General features: G+C 29.1%; 4 protein-coding genes across 9 annotated transcripts in view; 2 read left to right on the top strand and 2 right to left on the bottom strand.

Moving 5' to 3' along the window:
• The window catches only part of LOC141529077 (coiled-coil domain-containing protein 102A), a 98,032-nt gene extending 90,293 nt beyond the window's left edge, over positions 1 to 7,739 (bottom strand). The window contains exons 1-2 of the mRNA XM_074245442.1: positions 7,478 to 7,739; positions 7,261 to 7,380 (exon numbers count right to left, since the gene is read on the bottom strand). The gene's annotated coding sequence lies outside the window, so the exon portion shown is untranslated. The remainder of the gene's footprint in view (positions 1 to 7,260; positions 7,381 to 7,477) is intronic.
• Positions 50 to 3,412, top strand: LOC141528579 (uncharacterized). The gene is made up of 4 exons (XM_074244707.1): positions 50 to 370; positions 946 to 2,148; positions 2,419 to 2,517; positions 3,039 to 3,412. The coding sequence occupies exons 1-4, from the start codon at positions 296 to 298 to the stop codon at positions 3,135 to 3,137; spliced, it is 1,476 nt and encodes a 491-aa protein (XP_074100808.1). The 5' UTR covers positions 50 to 295; the 3' UTR covers positions 3,138 to 3,412.
• Positions 7,740 to 8,877: 1,138 nt separating the features above from the next.
• On the top strand, positions 8,878 to 18,650 carry Ork1 (open rectifier K[+] channel 1). The gene is made up of 5 exons (XM_074245414.1): positions 8,878 to 9,326; positions 12,023 to 12,199; positions 13,302 to 13,661; positions 14,859 to 15,118; positions 15,791 to 18,650. The coding sequence occupies exons 1-5, from the start codon at positions 9,185 to 9,187 to the stop codon at positions 18,083 to 18,085; spliced, it is 3,234 nt and encodes a 1,077-aa protein (XP_074101515.1). The 5' UTR covers positions 8,878 to 9,184; the 3' UTR covers positions 18,086 to 18,650.
• Positions 18,651 to 18,956: 306 nt separating this feature from the next.
• Hisrs (histidine--tRNA ligase) lies at positions 18,957 to 23,309 on the bottom strand. 6 transcript variants are annotated; one of them, XM_074245434.1, is made up of 5 exons: positions 23,090 to 23,309; positions 21,757 to 22,065; positions 21,195 to 21,407; positions 19,873 to 20,596; positions 18,957 to 19,627 (listed from the first exon to the last, which is right to left on the bottom strand). In XM_074245434.1, exons 1-5 carry the CDS (start codon positions 23,195 to 23,197, stop codon positions 19,170 to 19,172), a joined length of 1,812 nt encoding a protein of 603 aa, XP_074101535.1. In that variant the 5' UTR covers positions 23,198 to 23,309; the 3' UTR covers positions 18,957 to 19,169. The 6 variants fall into 6 exon arrangements, with proteins under 6 accessions (XP_074101535.1, XP_074101538.1, XP_074101540.1 ...); XM_074245437.1 differs by lacking the exon at positions 21,757 to 22,065 and adding an exon at positions 21,480 to 21,620 and having other exon boundaries at positions 23,090 to 23,303; XM_074245439.1 differs by lacking the exon at positions 21,757 to 22,065 and adding an exon at positions 21,480 to 21,615 and having other exon boundaries at positions 23,090 to 23,303.

Genomic DNA, 23,309 nt, shown 5'->3' with positions numbered 1-23,309 from the left:
CTCTCTATCTATCTATCTATCTAATACTTTTTCAAGTCTTGACAATTTATGTTATTGAATGTTCAATGAACACTGAATTAATAAAAGTGTTTAGAAACTTTGCTGGTGTTTATAAAACACTTTTATCATAATATTATCATTGCAATGGAACAGCTGATTTAAAAAATGAATGGTCAAAAGTTGAGCGCTAAAATAAATAATTATTTTGTTGTGTTTGGTGATTTTAGCAAAAAATAACCTATAAATTTTTATTTATCAACTTTTATGACATTTTTTGGATTATTTATTTTATGTCATGTCTTTGGAAGATGATGGGTCTACCAGAGATCTTATTTGTAAACCCAACTTTTCACTTTTACATCAGTCTAATGTAAGTTATTATTTTTTTATTAGATAATTTTAAGAACACAAATTTTAATGTACACTGACAATAATTTTATTTTTTTTGCATTTATTTTTACTTGAATAAAAACAAAAATTAGTCAGATGTCTGCTAATTTACATGAATTTATTTGTATAAAAAATCATCAGAAATCAGCTGATTTAAATGCCAAAATTATTTATTAATAATTTATTTTTTGAATAAAATTAAAAGTACCAGACTAATGAATTTTTTTTTATCAAATTTTTCATTCAATCCAAGTTAGATAATTATCAGCCACATTTATAATACTGATAAAATATTTTCAATTAATTAAATGTCTGCTAATATAATTATCAAAATTATAAATGATATTAATAATTATTTTAAATTTACTAATTTAAAAAATTATCAAATGTCTGCTAATGTAATTATCAAAGTTATAAATTATATCAATAATTATTTTTAATTTATTAATCAAAAAAAGTCTTAAAAATCATCAAATATCTGCTAATTTAATTATAATAATTATTTATCAAAACAATCTACTGATCATCAATAATTAATTTTAAAAAAATCAACAGGAAACTTCCGAGGACGTGTTAGAATGTTTGTCAGTGATGGTAAACAACGAGGAGTCCCAAGTGCAAGGGATACTAGTAAACGAGCACCCACTACTAGGAGCAACGTTGACCGCGATAACATTGCCAGACGGGAGCCAAGCTTTCGTCGCGAACGACCCGGAAGACCTGGAGCTAAAAAATCCGCTGGACAAAGCAACCCGTACGATTCTAATCAGCGAGCTCTCAGACTTATCAAACACACCTGAGCAACCAGACGCCGGATCGTCGAACCAGCCAGAGATTCCAGGCGTGGAAATAATAGATAATGACGATGCGATGACGACCTACATGGTGACAAGTCACGCGGAGAACCAGCTCTGGGAACTGAGCGGTGAAAAATGCAGCAATGCGCCGAGCAAAGAGAAAATATTCGTGAAGAAAATAAGCCAGAGCGCGGTGAGTCAAAGAAGTCAATACCCGTGCCCGAGAGACGGCTGTGAAAAAGTCTACAGCACTTTGCATCACTTGAAGGTCCACGAGCGATCACACACTGGGCAGAAACCCTACGAGTGCACGTTCTCCAGCTGTGATAAGAGTTTCTCGACCGGGTACAGCCTGAAAGCCCACTTGAGGACTCACACCGGGGAAAAACCCTACAAGTGCAATGCAGAAGCTTGCAACAAGAGCTTCAAGACCTCGGGGGACTTGCTGAAGCATGTTAGGACCCACACTGGTGAGCGACCCTTCGGCTGTCCTTATGAAGGGTGCGGGAGGTCCTTCACTACTTCCAATATCAGGAAAGTTCACGTGAGGACTCACACTGGCGAGCGGCCTTATCAATGCAGCACTTGCAATAAAGCCTTCGCCAGCGCGACTAATTATAAAAACCACGTGAGGATTCATTCTGGGGAAAAACCCTACGCATGTACTATTGAAAACTGCGATAAAAGATTTACTGAGTATTCTAGTCTTTACAAACATCACTTGGTTCACACCCAGCAAAAGCCTTTCGAGTGCAAACTCTGCTTTAAAAGGTATCGACAGAACAGCACTCTTGTGATGCATAAAAGGACTGCTCACGCTTTAGTTGAAGATGGTGATGAAGAAATGAACGGTGATGGTGATGAAAATGAAGGCGAAATCGAGACCGAAGAAATTGAGGGGATCGATGGGATTTTTGAGTCCAATTGTGATAATTTGAGCAATGATCAAACTGAGGAAAATGTAGGAATATTTTTGGTTAATATTTACAAGTGGGGTCGTCAATCATTTTAATTTTCATTTTTTTTAACAAAATTTATATTTGATTTTATTGATAAATATTTTTTTTTTAAAATACATAAAAAAACTAACAATTAAAAAAAAAATTAATTAACACAATTTTAACAAATTTTCAAAAAATTTGACCCCACTTGTAAATCATTACCATATTTTTTATTTTTTTTTTTAGGAATTTTGTAGAAGAGTTGGGATTTATTTTAATTTTTTTTGCAGACTAAGGATTGTGAACTGTTAATAGAAGGAAGAAATTCAGGAGATAATGCTACACAGATACTTTTTGTTGGTGATTCAACGCAAATTGCTGTTTTGCAGGTATACATTGATTCGACATTTTTTTGATAAAATTAAAAAAATTTTGAAAGTTAAGGTATTGAAGTATTTTTTAATAATTATATTTTTTTTAAAAAATATTAAAAAAAAAAAAAAATACGAATATAGAGTTTTGTAAACTTTTAATAAATGCTTTGTAAATCTGCCATGAAGAATAAAATCAAAAAAAAAAAAACAAAAATTTTTTTTTCCAATAACTCAATTTTTTGCCCATCTAAGCAATTATCAATTTTTAAAATAATATTGAAAATTATTATTTTCATTTAAAAATCAACTTTCATCATACTGACTAACATATATATTAATGTTTACTAAATATATAATATATGTTCTTGAAAAATGAAAACAAATATTTTGATTACTTTCTTTATTGAAAGGTCCACAAAATATATTTAATTTTTATTTCTTGATAAATACTTATCAAGAAAAAATTACGTACTGTTGTTTATTTAATTTCATAGAGTAAATGTTGAATATTATATTTATTATTTGTTATATTTCAGCATATTAATTTCGAAGAAGACTTCAATGAAGCAGAAATGGATTCAACTTTAGAAGGACTGAACATAAAGATAGAAGACATGGAATTTGGATGGAATTAAATTAGAAAATAAGTGTAATATATTGTTAAAATGGACTAAACAAATATCAAAGTTAACGAGGTTACGTCTTTATTATTTATAATTGAATAATCTTAATATTTTTATTGAAGATGAATAATAAAGACGATAACGTCGAAATGATATTTCTTAAAATAATAATATGTGATATAATTAGTTTTATATTGTAGTAAAATATGGATTAGTTTTATTATAGAATTTCCAGGTAATCTGTCATTGAAGATTATTCAATCTTTATAAAAAATAATAGCGTAATATTTTGCAATAATATTATTTAGCACACAATTAAATATATTTATTAATAAATATATATTTATTTTTAAAAAAATTGTTAATATTAAAGTTTAATAATTATTTATGTATTTAGTGTAAATATATACTTATATTTATATCAATATACTTTTAAAATTAAAGTCTATGGAAAAAAAATTTTTTTTTTTAATTATTTGTTTGTATAATGTGTGTGTATATATTTTTTCTAATTTAATAATTATGTAAGAGAGTGTAGATCGTTTAACGAAACGATTTATCTGTTTAAATGCTTAACAATGTAGTACAATTACGAGCTTTGATTAGCAGTATCTTCCGGTTCCGGAACATCCTGCTGCTAAATAAAACTTGTTAAATAGAGTTAAAAAAAATAATAATAATAAATATTTTAGTCAATTAGGATATTTTAGACGTAATTAACGAGGACAACCAAAGACTAATGTTAAATTTGTTTAGAGCGACAATAATATATATTATTAAAAGAATAAGAAAAATTTTGTGTCCAGGATAGACATATGATAAAATCGATTTTTTTTTTTTTTTTTTTTTTTTTAAAGAGAATTTAGTGTATCTTGTGAATTATTGGCATTGTTTAAGATTTAAGTTCACCCCGATGACTTCATTTGAGACTCATCGAGACTTTTCATTTGAGTACCCACATCAATTTTTCATATATTTATATATATTATATATAAATATATAAATATATATATATATATATATATATATATATATATATATATATATATATATATATATATATATATATATATATATATATATATATATCAAAAATGCAAGTAGGTACTCAAATGAAAGCTCTTGATGATTGTAACATCGGGATGAGCTTATATCTTCAAAAAAGTCAATATTTAAGAAAATACAATGCAATTTAACAAAAGTAATTATTTAATAAAGCAAAATTTTATTTATTTATAGTTCACAAGTCAAGACAGTCACATAGTGACTGCAAGGTTGCTAGAAAACAATAAATCACAATATTTTATTAAAAAATTCTTAAAAACATTGATCTCTACTTTTCTTTGATTTATTGCTACTACGTTAAAATTTTTTATCGGTTCACAAAACTTTACTACAAAGAGTTCAAAGAATTTACTCGAAATTTATTTGTAAGTCAAGATAACAGAGACTTAACGAAAAATTTATTATGTTTGATATCATTTAATTTTAATGGAAAGATTTTTTTATGAATGAACTTATTATTTGCACATCGATGAGTATATTTTAATAAATTAATTGTAAATCATTAAGATTATTTTCTACCCAAAAAAATTTCCGTTCTGTAATAAAAGAAACAACTAAAAATTTTTTCAAAGTAATTTACTCTATAAAAAAAAATATAATAACTATTTAAAAGTAAATCCGATACCGTTATCATAATCCTAAAACGACTTTTTAAAAATAAAGATAGTAATTTTTATTTATTATTTTTTCTAGTTCAATTAAGCGTAAAAATATCAAGTGGTAGTTTATCGCCGTGATTCCTGCAATCACTTTAAAAAAAAAATCAAAACTATGCAGCTAAATAAAAAAAAATAATAATAAAATCGATACTCTTGCGCGAGTAAGATTAATAATGATAATCAGAGCTAGCGTAATATCTATTTCAGAAGCCAAAGCCACTTGCAATGTAATGCAAGTGTATTACTACAGTACAAAGAAGATAAGCCAGTGTCGATGCTAGAGATCACCAACTGATTAAGTATCAAAGGACTCCTTTGCTTCATCAGTAATGTAAATAAAAAAAAATATTTGTATCAGCAAAAAAGATAAACTTTTTTTTTTTAAACTACTTTAGACTTGCGTATTAAATGTTCCATTATACGCATTAATATTAGCATTAATTAATGGTAATAATTTGTGCAAAATTTACTCGAGTATTTAATATTAAACAAGTGAGAATATTTTTAAAGTCACAAATATTTATCGCCCGTTTATTTTCAATAAACAAAACAAACGTCAGAAGAATCCGTAAATAGGCATAAAAGTCTACGGGTGAAGTAATAAATATGATGTTTCTTACTTTATTAATGCGTTAATGCGTCACTTGGTACACAATAATGTAAATTAATGTAAATTAATCTAATAGGACCAGACATTTTTATTTATATTTATATTTATATGCACGTATATATTTTTTCTAATGTATTGATAGATTGCTAAGTGGTATGTAGACTCTGTAATAGTGTCACACTTTTTCACCCACATACGGATTCAGTTCATCGCCAATTTCTTCTATTATTTTATACGCATGTATGTTTAAGGAATTTTATCTTGAGTTTGCTGATCAAGCGGAATGACTAAAAGGGATGACCCATATAATTGTATAGCACTAATTTATTATTAAATGTTTGCAATTATACGCTGAATTTATTTATAATTTTTTAAATCATAAAAAAAGATTTTTAAAAATTTTAACTTGTAATTTTTTTTTATTTCTTGTGAAATTTTAATTTGTTTGAACAAAATTTTTAACTGATTTTATTGATATATTTTTTCTTGAAAAATACATAAAAAAATGAACAATTAAAAAAAAATTGATCATCACAATTTTACAAATTTAAAAAAAAACATATAAAAAAGAATCAAATAGAAATTTTATTATACTAAAATTTTTTTTTGGACAAAATTTTATTTGTGATAAAAATCAAAAAATTGTAAAGTGTCTGCACCATTAAATTCATTTTTTTTTTTTTTTTTTTATTAGAATTAGAAGAATTGTATTCTCTGGATGACTAATTGTGCGACCAAAGCTAATTCATATTTTTTTTTTATTAATTTTTAGTCAGCGTAAATATTTTACAAGATGATAATAAATTTATGCTAGAGATAATAATTATGATCATTTGATTAGTAATCGTTTTTTTAAACTGAGAAGGTCACAGAGGCTTTTAAAGCTGGCGATGCCCTCAATTGATCGGATTCAAATACAATATTTCGTATCTGGTTTGGATTAATTGTCGATTTATGATATCGATGATGATCATCGGCACTTATATCACGGAAAAATATTGTGTTAGAGGAAATGAGAAAAGTTAACTTATTGTGATATGATAAGATATTATGTGAAGTATTCTTTAAATGGTTTTTGTCTTCAAGGTGGTTTTTTTGTGATAATTATTTTCTGAAATTAATTCTAGAGTTTTAAGTTGATGAAATAAAATTTTTAATGTTTTATTTAATCCCCTGACCTAAGACACTTTTTATCTCTCAATAAAATTAAACAATTATTTGAGTTAAATAATAGTTAGACAGACACCCGAGTATCACTTGTAAGAAATAATGTCAAATCGATAGTTTAATGTTTTTATCAATTATCATCAGAGTATTATTTTTAAATTTAGCAGAGTTGTGATAAATATTTTTTTTAACAAGCGCCAGCTATATTTTAAAGCACAAATATTTGTTTGAAAAAATTTTTAAAAATTTCCAATATGTCATTAGCCACTTTGGTATGACATTTTTGATTGTATAATTATCATTAATATTTCAACAAAAAATTTTTTCAAGGGAAAAAAAAAGTTTTTAATTTTTAAACTGCATAAAAAAATAAATTTTAATGAATAATTTGTAAGCCTGCCGGGAATATAAATAAAATAAAAAAAAAAAATTGTAGATAATTTAAATTATTAATTTGTTATGTCTAAAAACCGCGGAGCTCCGCATTTTAATAATTAGCGAAATTGCTGATACCAAAATCAGCAGACAGCTAATAATTATCTCCATTATTAAGAGAATAAGCAAAATTTTCATCTCAAAATAAAAAAATGAATAATTGGTTATCAACAATAAAAAAACAAATAATTAGACTCACATTTGTCTTGAAGATCTTGGAGAGAAGAGCCTCGGGGTATCAATGCCTGAAGAATTGTTGTTAATAACCTTGAAGTGTGTCAACTGACCGCTAGCACCGTCTCACACCTTTGTTTAATCTCTGAAAATAATAAAATAATGATAATTACTATTATTCCGGCACAACAATAAAATTAATATAATAGAAATGGAATAATAAATCAACAATAGTAACATACCGTCACTAAATCAACAATTACAATTTTTCACTCAATTCCCGTGACACTATTGATATTTGTATTATTGGTCATACAATATGACAATTCCAAGTAAATAAAAAATTTAAAATAATAGTTCTGGATATTTGTAATCTACCAAGTGTCATTTATACAACAGTGGGTGTTTTTGATACACAAAACAGTTTGTTAGCAATTCAATAATATATCACCGCAATGAAAGAGTTTTTTCTTTTATAATTACCGAAACACAATAACTTGGAACAATTATTGTAAGTTGACTTTTGAATAATAGTTTTTCTATCTGGTGACAAAGTCAAAGCCGTTCGGCACATACTTGTGACCTTATGACAAGATGATGCTCAAGTTAGCTAACAGCTGACAATTTTTAATAATTTTTTTAATAAATAAATTATGACAAAAAAAAATTGACATTTAGAAAATTAAAAAATTAAAAAATACAATTTTTTGAAAAAAATATTTTTGTTAAATAAAATTAAAAAAATTGTCAAGTGTCAGCTAACTTGAATGTCATCTAAAAAATTGGATTTTTAATTTTTTTTTCTAATTTTTTTTTGTCAAAAAAATTCTAAAAATTACAAAAAATCTGTTGAATTAATTTTCATTCAGCATCATCATGACAACTGTCCAAAAAAACAAATAAAATGAAATATTAATTTTTTTTTAAGATTTCATCATCAAAGACATTCAGCAGCAGTGACTTGACAATTTTTTTTGACAAAAAAATTTTTTCAAAAAAATTAGATTTTTAATTTTTTTTAATTTTTTCATGTCAATTTATTATTGTCATAATTTATTTGTCAAAAAAATTCTAAAACCAACAAAATATCTGCTAAATTAATTTTTGTTGATCATCATCATGACAATTATCCGAAAGAACAAAGAAAATTTATGAAATATTAATTTTTTAATAAAATTTTATAGTTTTTAATATTCTTTTAATTTTTAATCATGCGCACGATTAATTGTAACCTAAAATCGAATGCGAACTAATTTTTAATCACCGAAAAAATAATTGCAACGGCTAATCGCCCAAAAAAGACAGTTACTCCGATTTTCACCATCTTAGAAGTGACGCCATCTTGAAAGCCGTTACAATTCAAAAATTTCACTGAATTTTATAAATCAAACTAATTATTTAAAACGAATTCAACAATTAAATGTCTAAAATTAATAATTAATAATTTAATTTGATTAAATTAATAGAAATAAATTGTAAATAATTTTATAAATAAAAAAAAAATCAGCGACCAATAAAAATGCCCGCGCATGCGCGAAAAGAGGGGGGAAATTCAAAAAATTTTTATCCGAGTGGCGGGAGATATTATTGGGGGGGCGAAAACATTAAAAGAGAGTACGCCGGCTTACTGAAGATCCACGCACGCTGTCTAGTCGTGGATTCGAATTACTCGACGTTTGTACACACGTTACATATGTATTTAACACTTACATGTACACACAGTACCAATAAAAACATAACAAACTAGTGTCTACACAAAGGCCTTTTATTAATTACTTATTAGCAGTGTGACAATAACACATTATAAATATAACTAATAAAAAATATAAATTTATTGTTAAAATGACTTCGTGACAAATTGTTTTAAGTGTACAGTGTACATAGTGTTGTTATTTTTTAATTAATTAATTAATTAATTAATTATTATATAATTTTACAAACGCGTTAAAATGTCAAAGAAGCAATGGATGGTTTTATTGATGATTTTCTTCGCTTATCTCCTTTTTGGTACTGGATTATTTTTTTACCTGGAAAGTCAAGATGAAATAGAAAAAGTGCAGAAAGCTCGTCAAGAACGCATTGAAATAAATGGTAAATTTTTATTTTTTTAAATTAGTTTTTGTTAATTTTTAGAGCGCAAAAATCAGCGAAAAAATTAAAAAAAATAATTACAATATTGATATTGCTTATTTTATTTTATTATTATTATTATTATTATTTAAGATGAAATAGGAAAAGTGCAGAAATAAATGGTAAATTTTTATGAAAATAAAGTTAGCTGACATTTCAAAATTTTTAGAAATTTTTTATTGAAGAAATTTCAATTAAACAATTAAAAAAAAATTTCACATGTAAAAAACTTGAAAAACTACAAGTGCAATTTTTAAAAAATATTTTTTTAGTCGTAATTTAATTAAAAAAAAAAAAATAAAAAATTTTTAAACATCTTCTAATTTAATGTCATAAATTTTTATTTTTTAAAATTAGTTTTTGTTAATTTTTGGTTATTATTTTATTTTATTATTATTATTTGAAATATATTGCTAAGCACTAGCTTGATTTTGGTGAGTTGATAAATCTAAGTGACAAGATAGTGTAATCTATTACCGGAGCAATTAGTCTAGTACTTCGGTAGGATCAGATTTAAAGAATTTTAGTGATATTTAAAATGGCTTGTATGGTGCTCAAAAATAAATCATTTACCGTTTTTTTTTTTTTTTTTTTTTTTTTTTTTTTTTTTTTTTTTTTTTTATTAAGTCGAGTTGTAAATGTGGAGTTGTAAATGTGAGTAGAGGAAGTGTAAGTGCAAGTGGACGGATAATAGCGTTAGGATTTTTGTATGCAAAGGAGTGCCGGATTGGATTATTGCGGTTGAGAAGGCTTTGTCCATCCTCGGTTTACACAATGCCATGTGTCTTTATTTATTGACGCTTGATCCAAGGGCCGATTGATCGATCCGTCTCTTTTAATGTTATTTTACAATTATCGTATATGTTTGCGTTGTTGTATTGTATTACACTGATTAGTTTTGGTGATTTTTAAATCTGTTTTTAATTGTGATATTTTTGTATATAATATTCGAAAGTATTTATTTATCTTTTGTGTCGTTTTATTCTTCATTTATTTATATGTTATACCATTCATTCATTTGTTCATTCATTTTTAGTTGGTGAGTTTTTTTTTTATGAAATTCTTCACAGAGTTTTCCAATATTTTTTTGATAATACTAGCCGACGTTTCTAATTTGTTTATTTTTTTCTATTTATTAAATTGGAACAAAAAAATTGCACTTACAGTTTTTCGTTTCTTACAAATGAAATTTTTTTAAAATAATTTTTTTAATAAAAAAAAAATATTTTAGTAATTTTCAATGTTTTTTTGTGGTTTTTCTTGACATTTATTTTTTATTTCTTGCGGTCTTATGTCAGATATTTTTTTATTTAAATAATTTATAAATTTTTAATAAAATTTGAAGAAAAAAAAATCGAAATTTATAAATAAATAATAAAAAAAAAAATTATGTGATTACATTCAATAATATTTAACTGATATGGAGTAATTATCTTGTTTACAAGACAAAATATCTAAATTAACATTCTTGACAAAAAGATATCGATAATTTTGTATCTGAAAATTTTTAAGATTTCAACGATAATATTTTTGTCCAAATTTTATAATTAATAATATTTTTTGATATTTAACTGTCACAATTTATTTTCAAGTTTAATATTTTATTGAAAAAAAAAAAAAAATTAGAGTATACTTGTAAAAAAATGATTTAAAAATACTCTCATTGATTTGAAATCTGAGTGATTAAATTATCACTAAAAATTTATCGCCCGATAAAGATACAAAAAAAATTTAACAACTCTCTAATTAACTTGTTATTGCAAGAGTACTCTTGACAAAAAAAAAGTACGTAGCGAATAAATGACAATAACTTAAATCAACAGTTGAAAAATCCAATGAACCCGAGTTCAAGTCCATTCATTTTTAAAATTCACTCAAAATGAATATTCCACGCGTCAATGTTTACTTGTATTTGCAATACTCTCTGTACGTCGTATATTTATTAAATTTCCATTTCCTTTATCACTCTGAAACAAAAAAAAATGATTTAATTGTTTCAATAAAAAATAATATTGCACAATAAACGAATCCGATAATTTAATCTAATATATTTGTTAAAAAAAGGTCACCAAGTCATCTTTTATGTTATTTTTATCAAAGTGAAGACACTTTTAGATTGATTCAAGTTCAATTGACTTGATTTATACATACACATACTACATATTAGATACTATGTAGACTTATGACTCCCGCAATGATTCAATTAAATTGAAAAGATTATTATTGCTATTAAAAAGAGGATTCAAAAGACAGAAAATTGATAATAGTCCGAATTATTGACAATTATCAATTGAAAAAAAAAAAAAAAACAAAAAAATTATTTTCATCCCTCTAAAGGCTCAAGAATGTTTATTTATATTATTATTATTATTATTATTGTTATTATTATTATTATTATTATTTGAATGTCAACTAGAATTTATGATTGCGTGTAGACAACAGTATAAGGAACAAAACGGAAAATATAACTAACAAGTATCGGTTGATAAGATAATTGAAGGCAATTGTCGAGACAATAAACGTACGAGTAGAGATCGCTTTCGCGTTGATTAGACCAAGGACCGGTAATCGCTTATGAAAGTCTTCCTCTTCCTATTGTATGTGTTCTCGTAATTTACATCCAACTAAATTTACTCATCTAATTATTTTTTTTACAGAGCTGCTGCACAAATATTATGTACCTGACACGAAAAAAGATCAACACGAGATATTTGAAAAATTGTCGCAGTACTGCGGCAAGTCTGTTAAAAATTACTCCGAAGGTGAAGAGGACCCGCTCAAATGGGACTTTTACAACACTTTTTATTTTTCCTACACTGTCGTCAGTACAATTGGTTTGTTTTTTTTTTTTTTTTTTTTTTTTTTTTTTTTTTTTTTTTTTTTTTTTTTATTATTTCTATTGTTAGCTTTATCAGTAATTTGTTCTAATGAAGTAAAATTAATGTATATAGAAGATTTAGTCACGTTGTTAAAGTGTGCGTTACTTCATTTATTGAAAGTATGATAATTAGCCAGCTATCAATTCCGTTTTATTGAGTTTGTAATTAATAGTTTTATCATTTATTCATTTCATGAGCATTGTTCACTTTTAAAATTGATTTTTCGGGTAAGAATTTTTTTAACAAGGTTGATACAAGACCTCGAATAAATTTTTGATTTTTTTCGAAAGTTGGTCAATGCTAATTTTATTAAACTATTCTCATTCGTTATTTAAATATTTATGGTTATTTTGGAGAATTTTTGCTAGTTAATACTTTTCAGTTCTTTTTTTTAATTGAATAAAAAAAATTCCATTCGAAAATTCTCTATCTCAAGATATGTAATTAAGAAATGACCTTGTATCTTGTGAACTATTGACATTTTTAAAGATATAAGCTCATCCTGATATTACACTCATCAAGACCTTTCATTTGAGTACTCACATCAATTTTTCATATATTTATATATATTATAAATATGTATATATGAAAAATATATGAAAATGCATGTGGGTATTCAAATGAAAGCTCTTGATGAGTATAACACCATAATAAAAATTATACTAATATTCTTTTTTAATTTTTTACAAGAAGTAGTTTTTGATAAATTTTCTATACAGTAATTTATTTATAAAGAAATCATAAAAATTGCTAGATAAAATTTAATTTAAATAATTATTCTATTTATTATTAAATTAAATTTTTGGCATAAAATATAATTACTATTTACAAAGTTAAATTTGAGATTAATTACTTAAAAAATTTTTTGTTAATTTGGCACTTGAAACTTTTTTAAGTTCAATTTTTTTATTTTTAAATAAATTTTTACAATAAAAATTAAAAAAAAAAATTGACTTGATTAATTTGTAATTTTGACAATAATTTATTTATAGATTAAAAAAAAAAATTTAATATAAGAAAAAGAAAATACCTTTTATAATTGTACAAAAAATTTCAGGCTACGGAAACTTGGCACCAACAAAGCTATCAAGTCGTATTGTGATGATATTCTACGCCATAATTGGGATCCCGATAAACGGAATCCTTCTGGCGAACCTGGGAGACTTTTTTTCCAGCGTCTTCATAAAAGCGCACCGCAACTACAAGTCATACAAAGAAGACGACTGCCAGAAGCCCAAAGAAACGAAAAAGTTCACTTTTTTCTTCCAAATCCTCATGTACCTCGTTCCCGGTATCGTCGTATTTATATTCTTCCCAGCATTTATATTTTCGTACGTCGAAGAGTGGACCTACGATCAATCAGTCTACTACGCGTTTGTCACCCTGACGACCATCGGGTTCGGCGATTTAGTAGCAGGTACCTAAAAAATATAGATCAAATAATTAATGAACTTAAATTAAGTATCTTTAAATACCTAAATCTATATCTTCTCTTAAAATTCCGTGAATCATTTAATTGTTCTTACTGAATCTGAATCCATTTATTTATGCTTGCGCTGAAAAATAAAAAGAGGACACGAGGTAAATGTAAGTAATAGAAGTAAAGTACAGTATAGAGTTTAGAGTACAGAGGATAGAGGAACTCACCATCACTAAGTCACTTAGCACAGCATGAGCATGAGCTATTTGTATTCGTGTCAACCGTATTATATTATATTATATGAATCACACAGTATAAATGGTCATGATTGCAACTCTCAACAATAATAAATGTAACGCTGCAATAATCCACCTCATTACATACATCATTTCTTACGGTTACAATAAATTTATTATTTAAGTGTAACAGCAACCATAAATAAATAAATAAATAAATTCATAAATTTACCTATAAAATTCATATTATGTAGGCGTTTCTTTTGTGAACGCGTCAAACATCAACTTGGCAATGTTTTAACATCTTGAATTTATTTTTAAAATTTTAAGAAATTGTGAACTAAAACAGAAGAAAATTATTTAACTTTTTGTAGTAATTTTATTACATAAGTACATACATAAAAAGAACAAGATGACACTGAATATCATGCCAGATTATACTCAGTGATATCTGTAGTGAAAAAAAAAAAAATTTCAGATAGTAGCTAGTATAATCCAGATTATACTGGGTGATATCTGGATTATACTCATTGTAATCTGGATTATACTCATTGTAATCTGGATTATACTCATTATAATCTGGATTATACTAGCTACTATCTGAAATTTTTTTTCACTCTTTTGAAAATTTTTATATTAAATTTAACACAAAATTTTTTGACGCAATGACAGTAAAATTTTTTACTGTGTACATCGGATTCTAATAAAACTAATGATAGTTATTTTTTGGATGATTCTCGAGTCGAGTTTGAAGAAGAGTCAAATCGGTCAATAGATTTAGAAATTACAGTAATTAAAAATTTTCAAAAATTCAAAAAAAAAATCAAATTTTTATAAGTTGTTTTCTTCAATAAATTTTGTATACAATAATTTATCTAAATTATTTATTATTCTTACCTTTGAGTGCTAGTACATGTAATTATAGTAACAATAAAAAAAATATTTCTTGATTGATCAGGTCAAAACTCTCCTGGCGGTAATTTTTTTGTCGGCTCATACAAGGCATTTCTAATAATCTGGATTTCCTTCGGACTCGGGTACATTGTGATGATAATGACCTTCATAACACGGGGATTTAAGAGCAAGAAAATAACCCAGCTCGAGCACAAACTTGCTGTGAATATAAAGCATACGCAGAATAAGGTATTTAACCAGCTCACACGAGACATCAATTACCTCAGGAGAATATTTAACGAGTTACAGCTGTCTAAAGTCAAGGTAAACTCATTATTTATTAACTTTTTTACTCAACTATTTCAATCACTATTAAAATTACAATTACCCGTAATAACATCAACCACTTTGCGGTACAAATACCAAAAGGGCGTACGAGATAAATTTATATTCCTTCCATGAAAAAATATTATTTTTGTTTTTTAACATTTTGCTTTAGAAATTCAAACTATAAATTGTCGATTTTAATAAAAAATTTTTCATGAAATTTTGATATCATTAAATTTTTACATTTTAACATTCTTAAGATAATTGAAAAAAAAAAAAAAATAATAATTTTGCGCGCTTTAAGCACTTTTAACACCTATAACAAGCAATACGCTCTTTAGAAATCGGTAATTATTTACATAGAAATTTTTTTTTTTTTCATCAAATTGATCAATTTTTTTTTGTTCGTTTTTTTATGTATTTTTCAAAAAAAAAATATGTCAAAAACATAAAATAGAAATTTTATCCAAAAATATGAAAGCCAATATTTTTTCCAACTTTTAAAGGCAAAATAATCGATCTAAATCTTCATTTTTTTCTTTAACGAAATTTTATCATAAATGCACCGTAAAAACAAGTGGAAAAAACCTTTTTAAATGTTAATTTTTCACCCAAAATCGGTATTCTACTTGTAAATAATGACCTAACTTTTAATCTTCTATCTTACAGAGAATCTACGTCGACGATGAGTACGACGCACCACCAGCAACGTTAATGCGCAGCAACAGCTTCCCGGACCTGCGACAACTAGTATACGGCGGTCTTGAGCCATTCACACCACCTCACCCGCGTCGCCGAGCAAACAGCGAAGTAGTCCCGATGGAAGTCTTGGTCCCGCGAGTAGTTTCCGAAACAGACCTGCAAAGAATCGACAAGAACGCGACTTTCGCGACCCACGCGATGGTCCAGCCAGCGGAGATGCTTGCCAGATTAGTCAACATCCTAGGATACATTCCGCCTCCTCCAGACGACGACGAGCAAGTAGACATGGACCCGCGAGGCGTCCAAGGGTTCAGCGACAAGGAGATTCTCTCGGGTGAGCGCGGACCAGAGCCCAGCTGGCAGGTCGGCGGAGACCGAATCCCCTGGAGCAGGAAGCCCAGGTCCCGAGCCACGAGCGAGGTGAGACTCGACCCGTCTTACAATCCCGAGCAAACGAACCAGGAGTGGACCTGGTCCGGGCCCGCGGCCTCCCGGAAGATCCAGGAGCTGATGCGAGCGCGCAAGAACGGCCAATCTTCCAAAGACAGAGACAAGGAGAGCAAATCGTTGTTCCCGCTTAACTTGCCCAAGAGTGTCCCGCTCCCCAGGTGGATAAAGCAACTCTCGACCAAGAAGGACGCCCGGACTCGGAACTCCGTCTCAGTCGGCGACCTGGACAGCAACGACGACGATTATCTGACCAACGTGACCAGCTACACCGACAGGTCGACTTACTTCACGCACACTGGAGCCGCGGACTTGTCCTCGACTCTGGAAGGCAGCAGCTTGCTCGAGGAGACGACTCTAGCCGACTTTATTCGAGCTTTAACCGCGCTTCACTCTCAAGTAGGCGCGGTTCCAGACGAGTACATGAAAAAGCCGCAGAGGAAAATGGGAACTGCTTCTCTGACTCCTCCGAAGCTCCCGAGTCTCTTCACACTCTTCGCTCCCCCAGAATCGGCCTCTTCCGTGCCCCAGAGCAACCAGAACACGGTAACAGGTGCCGCCGCGAGGAGATTTTCCCTGAGAACAGTCGAGAATTCCTCAGCTTCTTCGCCAATTTACCAGCGCAAGAACAGTCTGGCGGTGAAACCCAGGAACAGGAGGTTCTCGCTCAGACCAGTGGTCACTCCCCAGGCCTCGCCGTACTTGTCGAACCTCAGGAAGGACTCCTCAAGCCCGCCTCCGGCTTACAGCGCAAATTTGCCCTTCGAAGGCTCCAAGGAACCCCTGGTGTCCATGGAGAGCGCTCCGGGAGTTTCTTCCCCGGTTCACCGCGTGTCTTTGCGGACCGGGGATCCTCCGGCTAAGGGGCTGTCTTCTAGATGGCGCCAGGAGATTCTTCAGCGGCAGCTCAATCGGCGAGTACGTGCTTTTAGTTTGAGCGACGTCAACACAGACGGCGCGCAGAGCAACGATAGGAGCAATTCTATCAGCCCCCTGGCGCTGGATCCCGCGGTCAGAACCACGACTTTTGGCCCCAGGGATCCGACGAACAAGTTCTCGGTTCAGAAGACTGTGACCATTGTTTCGCCGAATCAGGGCCAGGTTAATCAGACTGGAGGCAAGACTACTGATGCAAAACAGCGCCGGCCGTTTTTAACAGCGCTTTCCGCTTTGAACAACCCTTTCGCTGGGAATACTGTCGAGTCTAAGACGACTTATACGAATCCTTTTGTCATTGACCTGGACAGCCCGGAACTGGGCGCCTGCGATGCCTTGAGCGGCCGCAATGTGTCGCAGGGACTGATGGAGGTGAAGAATATTAAAACTGCACCGCTCACCAGGGATTTTAAGCAGGAATTCAACGGCAGTGATCCTGTGGTTGTTCTAGTTCCTGAGGATGATGAAAAGAAGGTCGAAGGGAAGGGTAAAATGGACATTGATAGTGATATTGACTGTAAATCCGTGTCAGGGAGAAGAGATAACATATTGCGAGAAATAGACGCTGTAAAAATAGAAGCTGGCTCGAGTAATAGTCCGATTGGCAATTGGAGCGATGTTAGGAGGAAAGTGTCCACGGTATCCGAATGCAGCTCCAGAGAGTCTTCCTATGAAGGCAGGAAAAATTCCGATAAGCCCAGAGTGTCCGTTGATAGCTACAAACCGCTGATTGACGATAAAATTGATAGACCCGCTGAAGATCCCTTTTTGAGATACAGCAGGGCCTCCAGACAGATCAATGACAATTCGGGTTCCGATTCGATGAAAATTAAAGTATCGACTGGACTTGGTGATAGTCCTCGTGAATCTTCAACTTAATTTAGAACTGATTATTTGTTAATTTTATTTTTAAGATTTTGATACGGATTGAGATAATTATTTATATATATCTGAGTCGAACAAAATACTGTGATAAATATGTTGTATTAATTAGGTGTAAAAATTGTTGTAAATAATATTGTAGTTTATTTACTTTTAAATTATTTGATTTTTAAAGACATGACGGTAATTTGAGTGTCTCATTTCTAAATATGGTTAATAATTGTTTTTTTTTATTAATTTTAAGTGTTGAATTTTTTTTTGTAAGTAAATTTTTAAAACATTTGAAGAATGTGACTGTGTTTTGAAATGAGCCGACCAAATTATATGTCTAGATAAAACTGATAATTGTAATAGACTTAATTCCAATCAAAATATTTAATTAAGTTATGATAAGTTTAATGACAAAAAAATTCATTGATTTATTTATGATGATGTCTTATTGAAATAAATTAAGTTATTAATGCGCTTTTTAATTATTGAAATATAAAAAAATTATAAGGAAATTTTAAAATTTTTTAAGTTTTTTGTCATGATTTATTTATTAAAAAAATAATAAAAATTATCAAGACTTTTAATATATTTTTCATAAAAAATCTTTTGAAAGCTGTAATTATTATTGAACTAAAAAATTACTGTAATTACACCTTTAAAAAAAAAAATTATTAATTCTATTAATTGTTAATAAAAAAAAAAAAAGTTATTCCCGAAAAAAAAATTTTTTTTTGAGAACCAATGTATTTTTGTATGAAACGTGTAGAAATGCAAAAAAAAATTTTTTCTTCAAACTAAAAATTTTTTTGAACTTAGAAAAAAAAAACAGAATCCGAGAGCTACCTTAATTAACTAAAATAAGTCGACAACTGAAAAATTTTTCAATTTTCATTACCGAAAAATTTATTACAGATAGTCATAACAACTTTTTACTAAAAAAAAGTTTTAAAAAATAAATTACGTTAGTAATAAATTGTCTATGTCCCTCACAATTCAAGTTTAAATTGATTTTATCATTACAAATTATCTTTATTTAAATAATAAAAAAATCCAAAAGCTTTTGTAGAAAAATAAGCTCGCTAGATTACACCTAGAGGGACTTTTTTATTTCTTCAACCAGATTTGTACGAGGAACTGAGCGTTCTGCTCGAGTTCCAACTTCTCGGAGAGTAACTTCTCCGCGGGCAAGTTCTTTAGCGCCAATAATGATGACCAGGGGTATACCTTTCTCCTCGCAGTATTGAAGCTGATCCAAGAGCTTGGGGCTCTTTTTGTAAGAGTGCACGGATTTTATTCCTGCGGCCCAGAGATCTGCAAGAACACGCATTCGTTCTTCGTGCATGTTTTTTTGGGCTGTGGCAACGAACACCTCGATCTCATTGGTGCGTACTTTTTGGCCTTGCTCGGCCAGGCGGTTCTCCAAGACACTGAAGATTCGCTCGACTCCCAGAGATACTCCAACGCAGGGTACGGTTTTCTTTTTTGGGTCAAACATTCCTACGAGGTTGTCGTAGCGGCCACCACCTGCTACACTTCCTACTTCGCTGTCTGTAAAAAAAAGGTTTGAATTTTATTTTTTATATTTATATAATTTAGAAAATAAATTTAAATACTTTTAAAAAAATTCTAATATTTTTTTTTTTAATTTTTACAAAAATCATTCTTTTGATAAATTTATTCTATAATAATCTATTTAATTATTTATTTGATTTAATTAAATTGGAGCAAATTTTGCTATTTTTTTTTTTTTAATTAAAATTAATTAAATTTAAAACAGCAAAAAAAACCCATACCAATCAAAACAGCTTCGTAAATGACTCCAGTATAATAATCCAACCCACGTGCTAAGCTCAAATCAAAGACGACTTTGTCAGTGACTTTGAACAGATCGCAGTACTTGAGCAGGAGCTCCATAGCATCCAGACCCTGTTTAGCAGCGGGTTGCTTCATCAAAAGCTCATTCTGCCTCAGCTCTTCGATAAGCTTAGCGTCTCCGTGCTTAGAAACGTAGCCGCCAATTTTGTCGGCGATAGAGGCGTCCAGTTGTTTCTCATCAATCATCTCTTTGCGGACTTCCTCCCACGGGCTCTTGTCCAGCTTGTCGACCGACGAGCATATCGTGCGGAATTTATCATCAGGCACCCCGCAAGCTGCGAAGATTCCATCCAAAAGACAGCGGTGGTTTACTTTTATGACAAAAGCACCAATGTCCAAGGCCGTTAGTGCTTCAGAGACTATTCTCACGCACTCGGCGTCTGGTACCATTGCGTCAAATTCACCAGCAATGTCGAAATCACACTGATAAAACTCCCGATAACGGCCTCTGGTCATCGCTGGATTATCTCGGCGATAAACTTTTGCAATGTGGTATCTTTTTATGTTCGATATTTTACTCATCGCTAAATAACGGGCAAACGGTACGGTTAGATCATATCTCAAGGCTAGAATTTCTCCGCCTTGATCTTTTAAATCGTAGATTAATTTTGAATCTTCGCCGTATTTGCCGGTTAAAACTTCCTGAAACAAATTATTTAGAAATTATTATTATATCTTGTGAACTATTGAAATTTTTAAAGATATAAGCTCATCCTGACATTATACTCATCGAGAGCTTTCATTTGAGTACCCACATCAATTTTTCATATATTTTATATATTTATATATATTATATATATGTATATATGAAAAATATATAAAAAATGCAAGTATTCAAATGAAAGCTCTTGATGAGTGTAATATCGGAATGAGCTTATTTCTCTAAACACGTCAATATTTAAGAAAATACATTGCAATTTAACAAAATTCAAAAAAATTGAAAAAAAATTTTTTTTAACACATAATAAATTCAACGCTCTAGTTTATTTTTCTATAAACTTTCACTATTGAACTGTTAGTATGAAAGAAAACAATCGAACGGCCTTTACAACAAATCACTTTCTACAATACTATTTACGGCAGTGCATACCTTTCAATTTTAATATAAATTATGACTAAATTATTAACAATATATCCTTTTTTAATAAATAAAATAAAACTGAAATTAACAGACATCTAAATGTTTTTTTCTTTTTAGATTTTTACAATAATTAATATTATAAAAATAAAAAAATCATACTTTTAGCTCAAACACCGGAGTGTCAATAGTCTCAGCGCCATGACGTTTGAATACGTCAATAATTTTGTCTAAGACACCAAGACGAAGAGCCATTTGCTCTGGATTATAGTCCCTTGTGCCCTTAGGCGTCTTGAGGACGAATTTCTGGGGTCCAGCATCGGTAACTCCAAGCTTTGCTTTGAGCTCCAGCAGTTTAGCGACTTCCTCATTGATCTGAACAGTGAAAAAAATTATTACATTAATAATAAGTTGACAGGGACCAGGAAAATAATTCAATGCGCCTACCTGTTCCGCGGTAACAGAGTAGAGACATTTATGAGCAGTATTGATGAGGTTCGACAAATATTTAAACCGTAGCATGGTGCCCAGGTGATAAACAAACCAGAATCAAAGACAAAAGATCCACTTGAGTTGATTTAAACTAAACTGACAGTACAATTTTTATTAATGACACTGTTACAGATTTTTCCAAATCAATTATTTAAAAATTAAAGGAGAAGAGAACAATATGTTGATTTTTATTTGATAAATTTGCAACAGTGTCATTGGATTACTGTCTCACCTTTTTATCAAATTCCAGACAAGTGTCTTCTGAGCAAATATTAAGGACTAGCTTTACCAAAGGATTGTTATTGACATTATCATTAATTACAGGAAATTTTGAACATTCTGTTGCTGAATAACTTTTAATGTTTAAAAACCAGCGTTTAATATGCAGCCAACGATCAAGATTATCGGTAATTGATGATTTACATTTATTTAATAATTTTATGTCGAGATTACAAGGACACCAGCCACCAACGAAACTTACTCTTGATAATTCTGAATTAATGTCATTCAAAGTTGAATGAAAAATTTTTTTTTCCAAATCCTGAGAGAGAAATTTATAAGAAAATTGTTGAAATGTAATTTTATGATAATCAAATCATTTTTTTTTTTTACAAAACAATTATAAAAAAAAAATTTTTTTTCTTTTTAATTTGGACTTTTAATTTTTTATGAGGCTGAAATTAGCAGACACTTAAGAATTTTTTGATTTTGCTTGAAAAATAAACTAGGCATAGAAAATTATTTATAAAAATCTCATTTATAATTTTTCAGAGCTTCTAAAGATGAAAAAAAAAAAAAATTTCAATTGGAAAAAACTTGAAAAACAATGTGTGAAATTTTTTTTAAAATTTCTAATTTAATAATTAAAATAAAATAAAAAAATTAAAAACGTCGGCTAACTTTAGTATTATCATAATTTTTGCTTGTAATTTTATTTTCATAATTTTTTATTAAAATTTTTCCATAATAGATTTTTAATAATTTTTAGAATTTTTTTTAACAAATAAATTATGGCAAAAAAAATTGACATTTAGAAATTTAAAAAATTAAAAAATGCAATTTTTTAAAAATAATTTTAAAATTCTCCAGTGACTTCTAATTTTAATGTCGTTTTTTTTTTAAATTATACAAAATTTTATGACATTAAAATTAGTTGTCATTTAACAAATTTTTGATTTTATTTAATAATTAAATTAGCTCTAAAAAATTATTTAAAAAAAATTGCATTTTTAATTTTTTTTAATTTTTAAATGTCAATGTTTTTTTGCCATAATTAATTTTTTAAAAAAATTTCTAAAAATTATTAAATACCTGCCAAGTTAATTTTTACAAAATTTTTGACATTTTCTATAATTAAAATTTCAATTTTTAATTAAAAAAAAAAAGGAAAATTTTGTAAGGTTAAGTGATTTAGTCTAAATAATTGTACATGAAAGAAATTTGTTAATTTATAAAAAAATGATATTTTAAGAATTTAAAAATAATTGTTATTATTATGAAATAGAGAAGCAAGGTGCCATATGTTGTTACTAAAGCGTGTAAATTAATAAAAGTAATTAAATTACCTGGGCACTGTCAGCTTTAGCGGATTTTAATTTCCTAACGAGATCACCCTGCTGCTTGATCTGATCCTGCAAGAGCACGCGGGTTTCGTCATCCATAGTGAGTACCATGTGGTTTGCCGATGGTATTAAACTATTAAACTGATGTCATGCCAACAAGAGTACCTCTATGAATAATAGTAACAGTGTTTGATTTATTTTAACATAAAATTGGAAGAAGCTT

Source organism: Cotesia typhae, unplaced genomic scaffold (genome assembly GCF_013202065.1).
Source record: "Cotesia typhae breed Kobodo isofemale line unplaced genomic scaffold, CoteBio_Ctyphae contig_44, whole genome shotgun sequence".
NCBI lineage: Eukaryota > Metazoa > Arthropoda > Insecta > Hymenoptera > Braconidae > Cotesia > Cotesia typhae.
The sequence above is the reverse complement of the archived record's forward strand: the minus strand, read 5'-3'. Positions and strand labels throughout refer to the sequence as shown.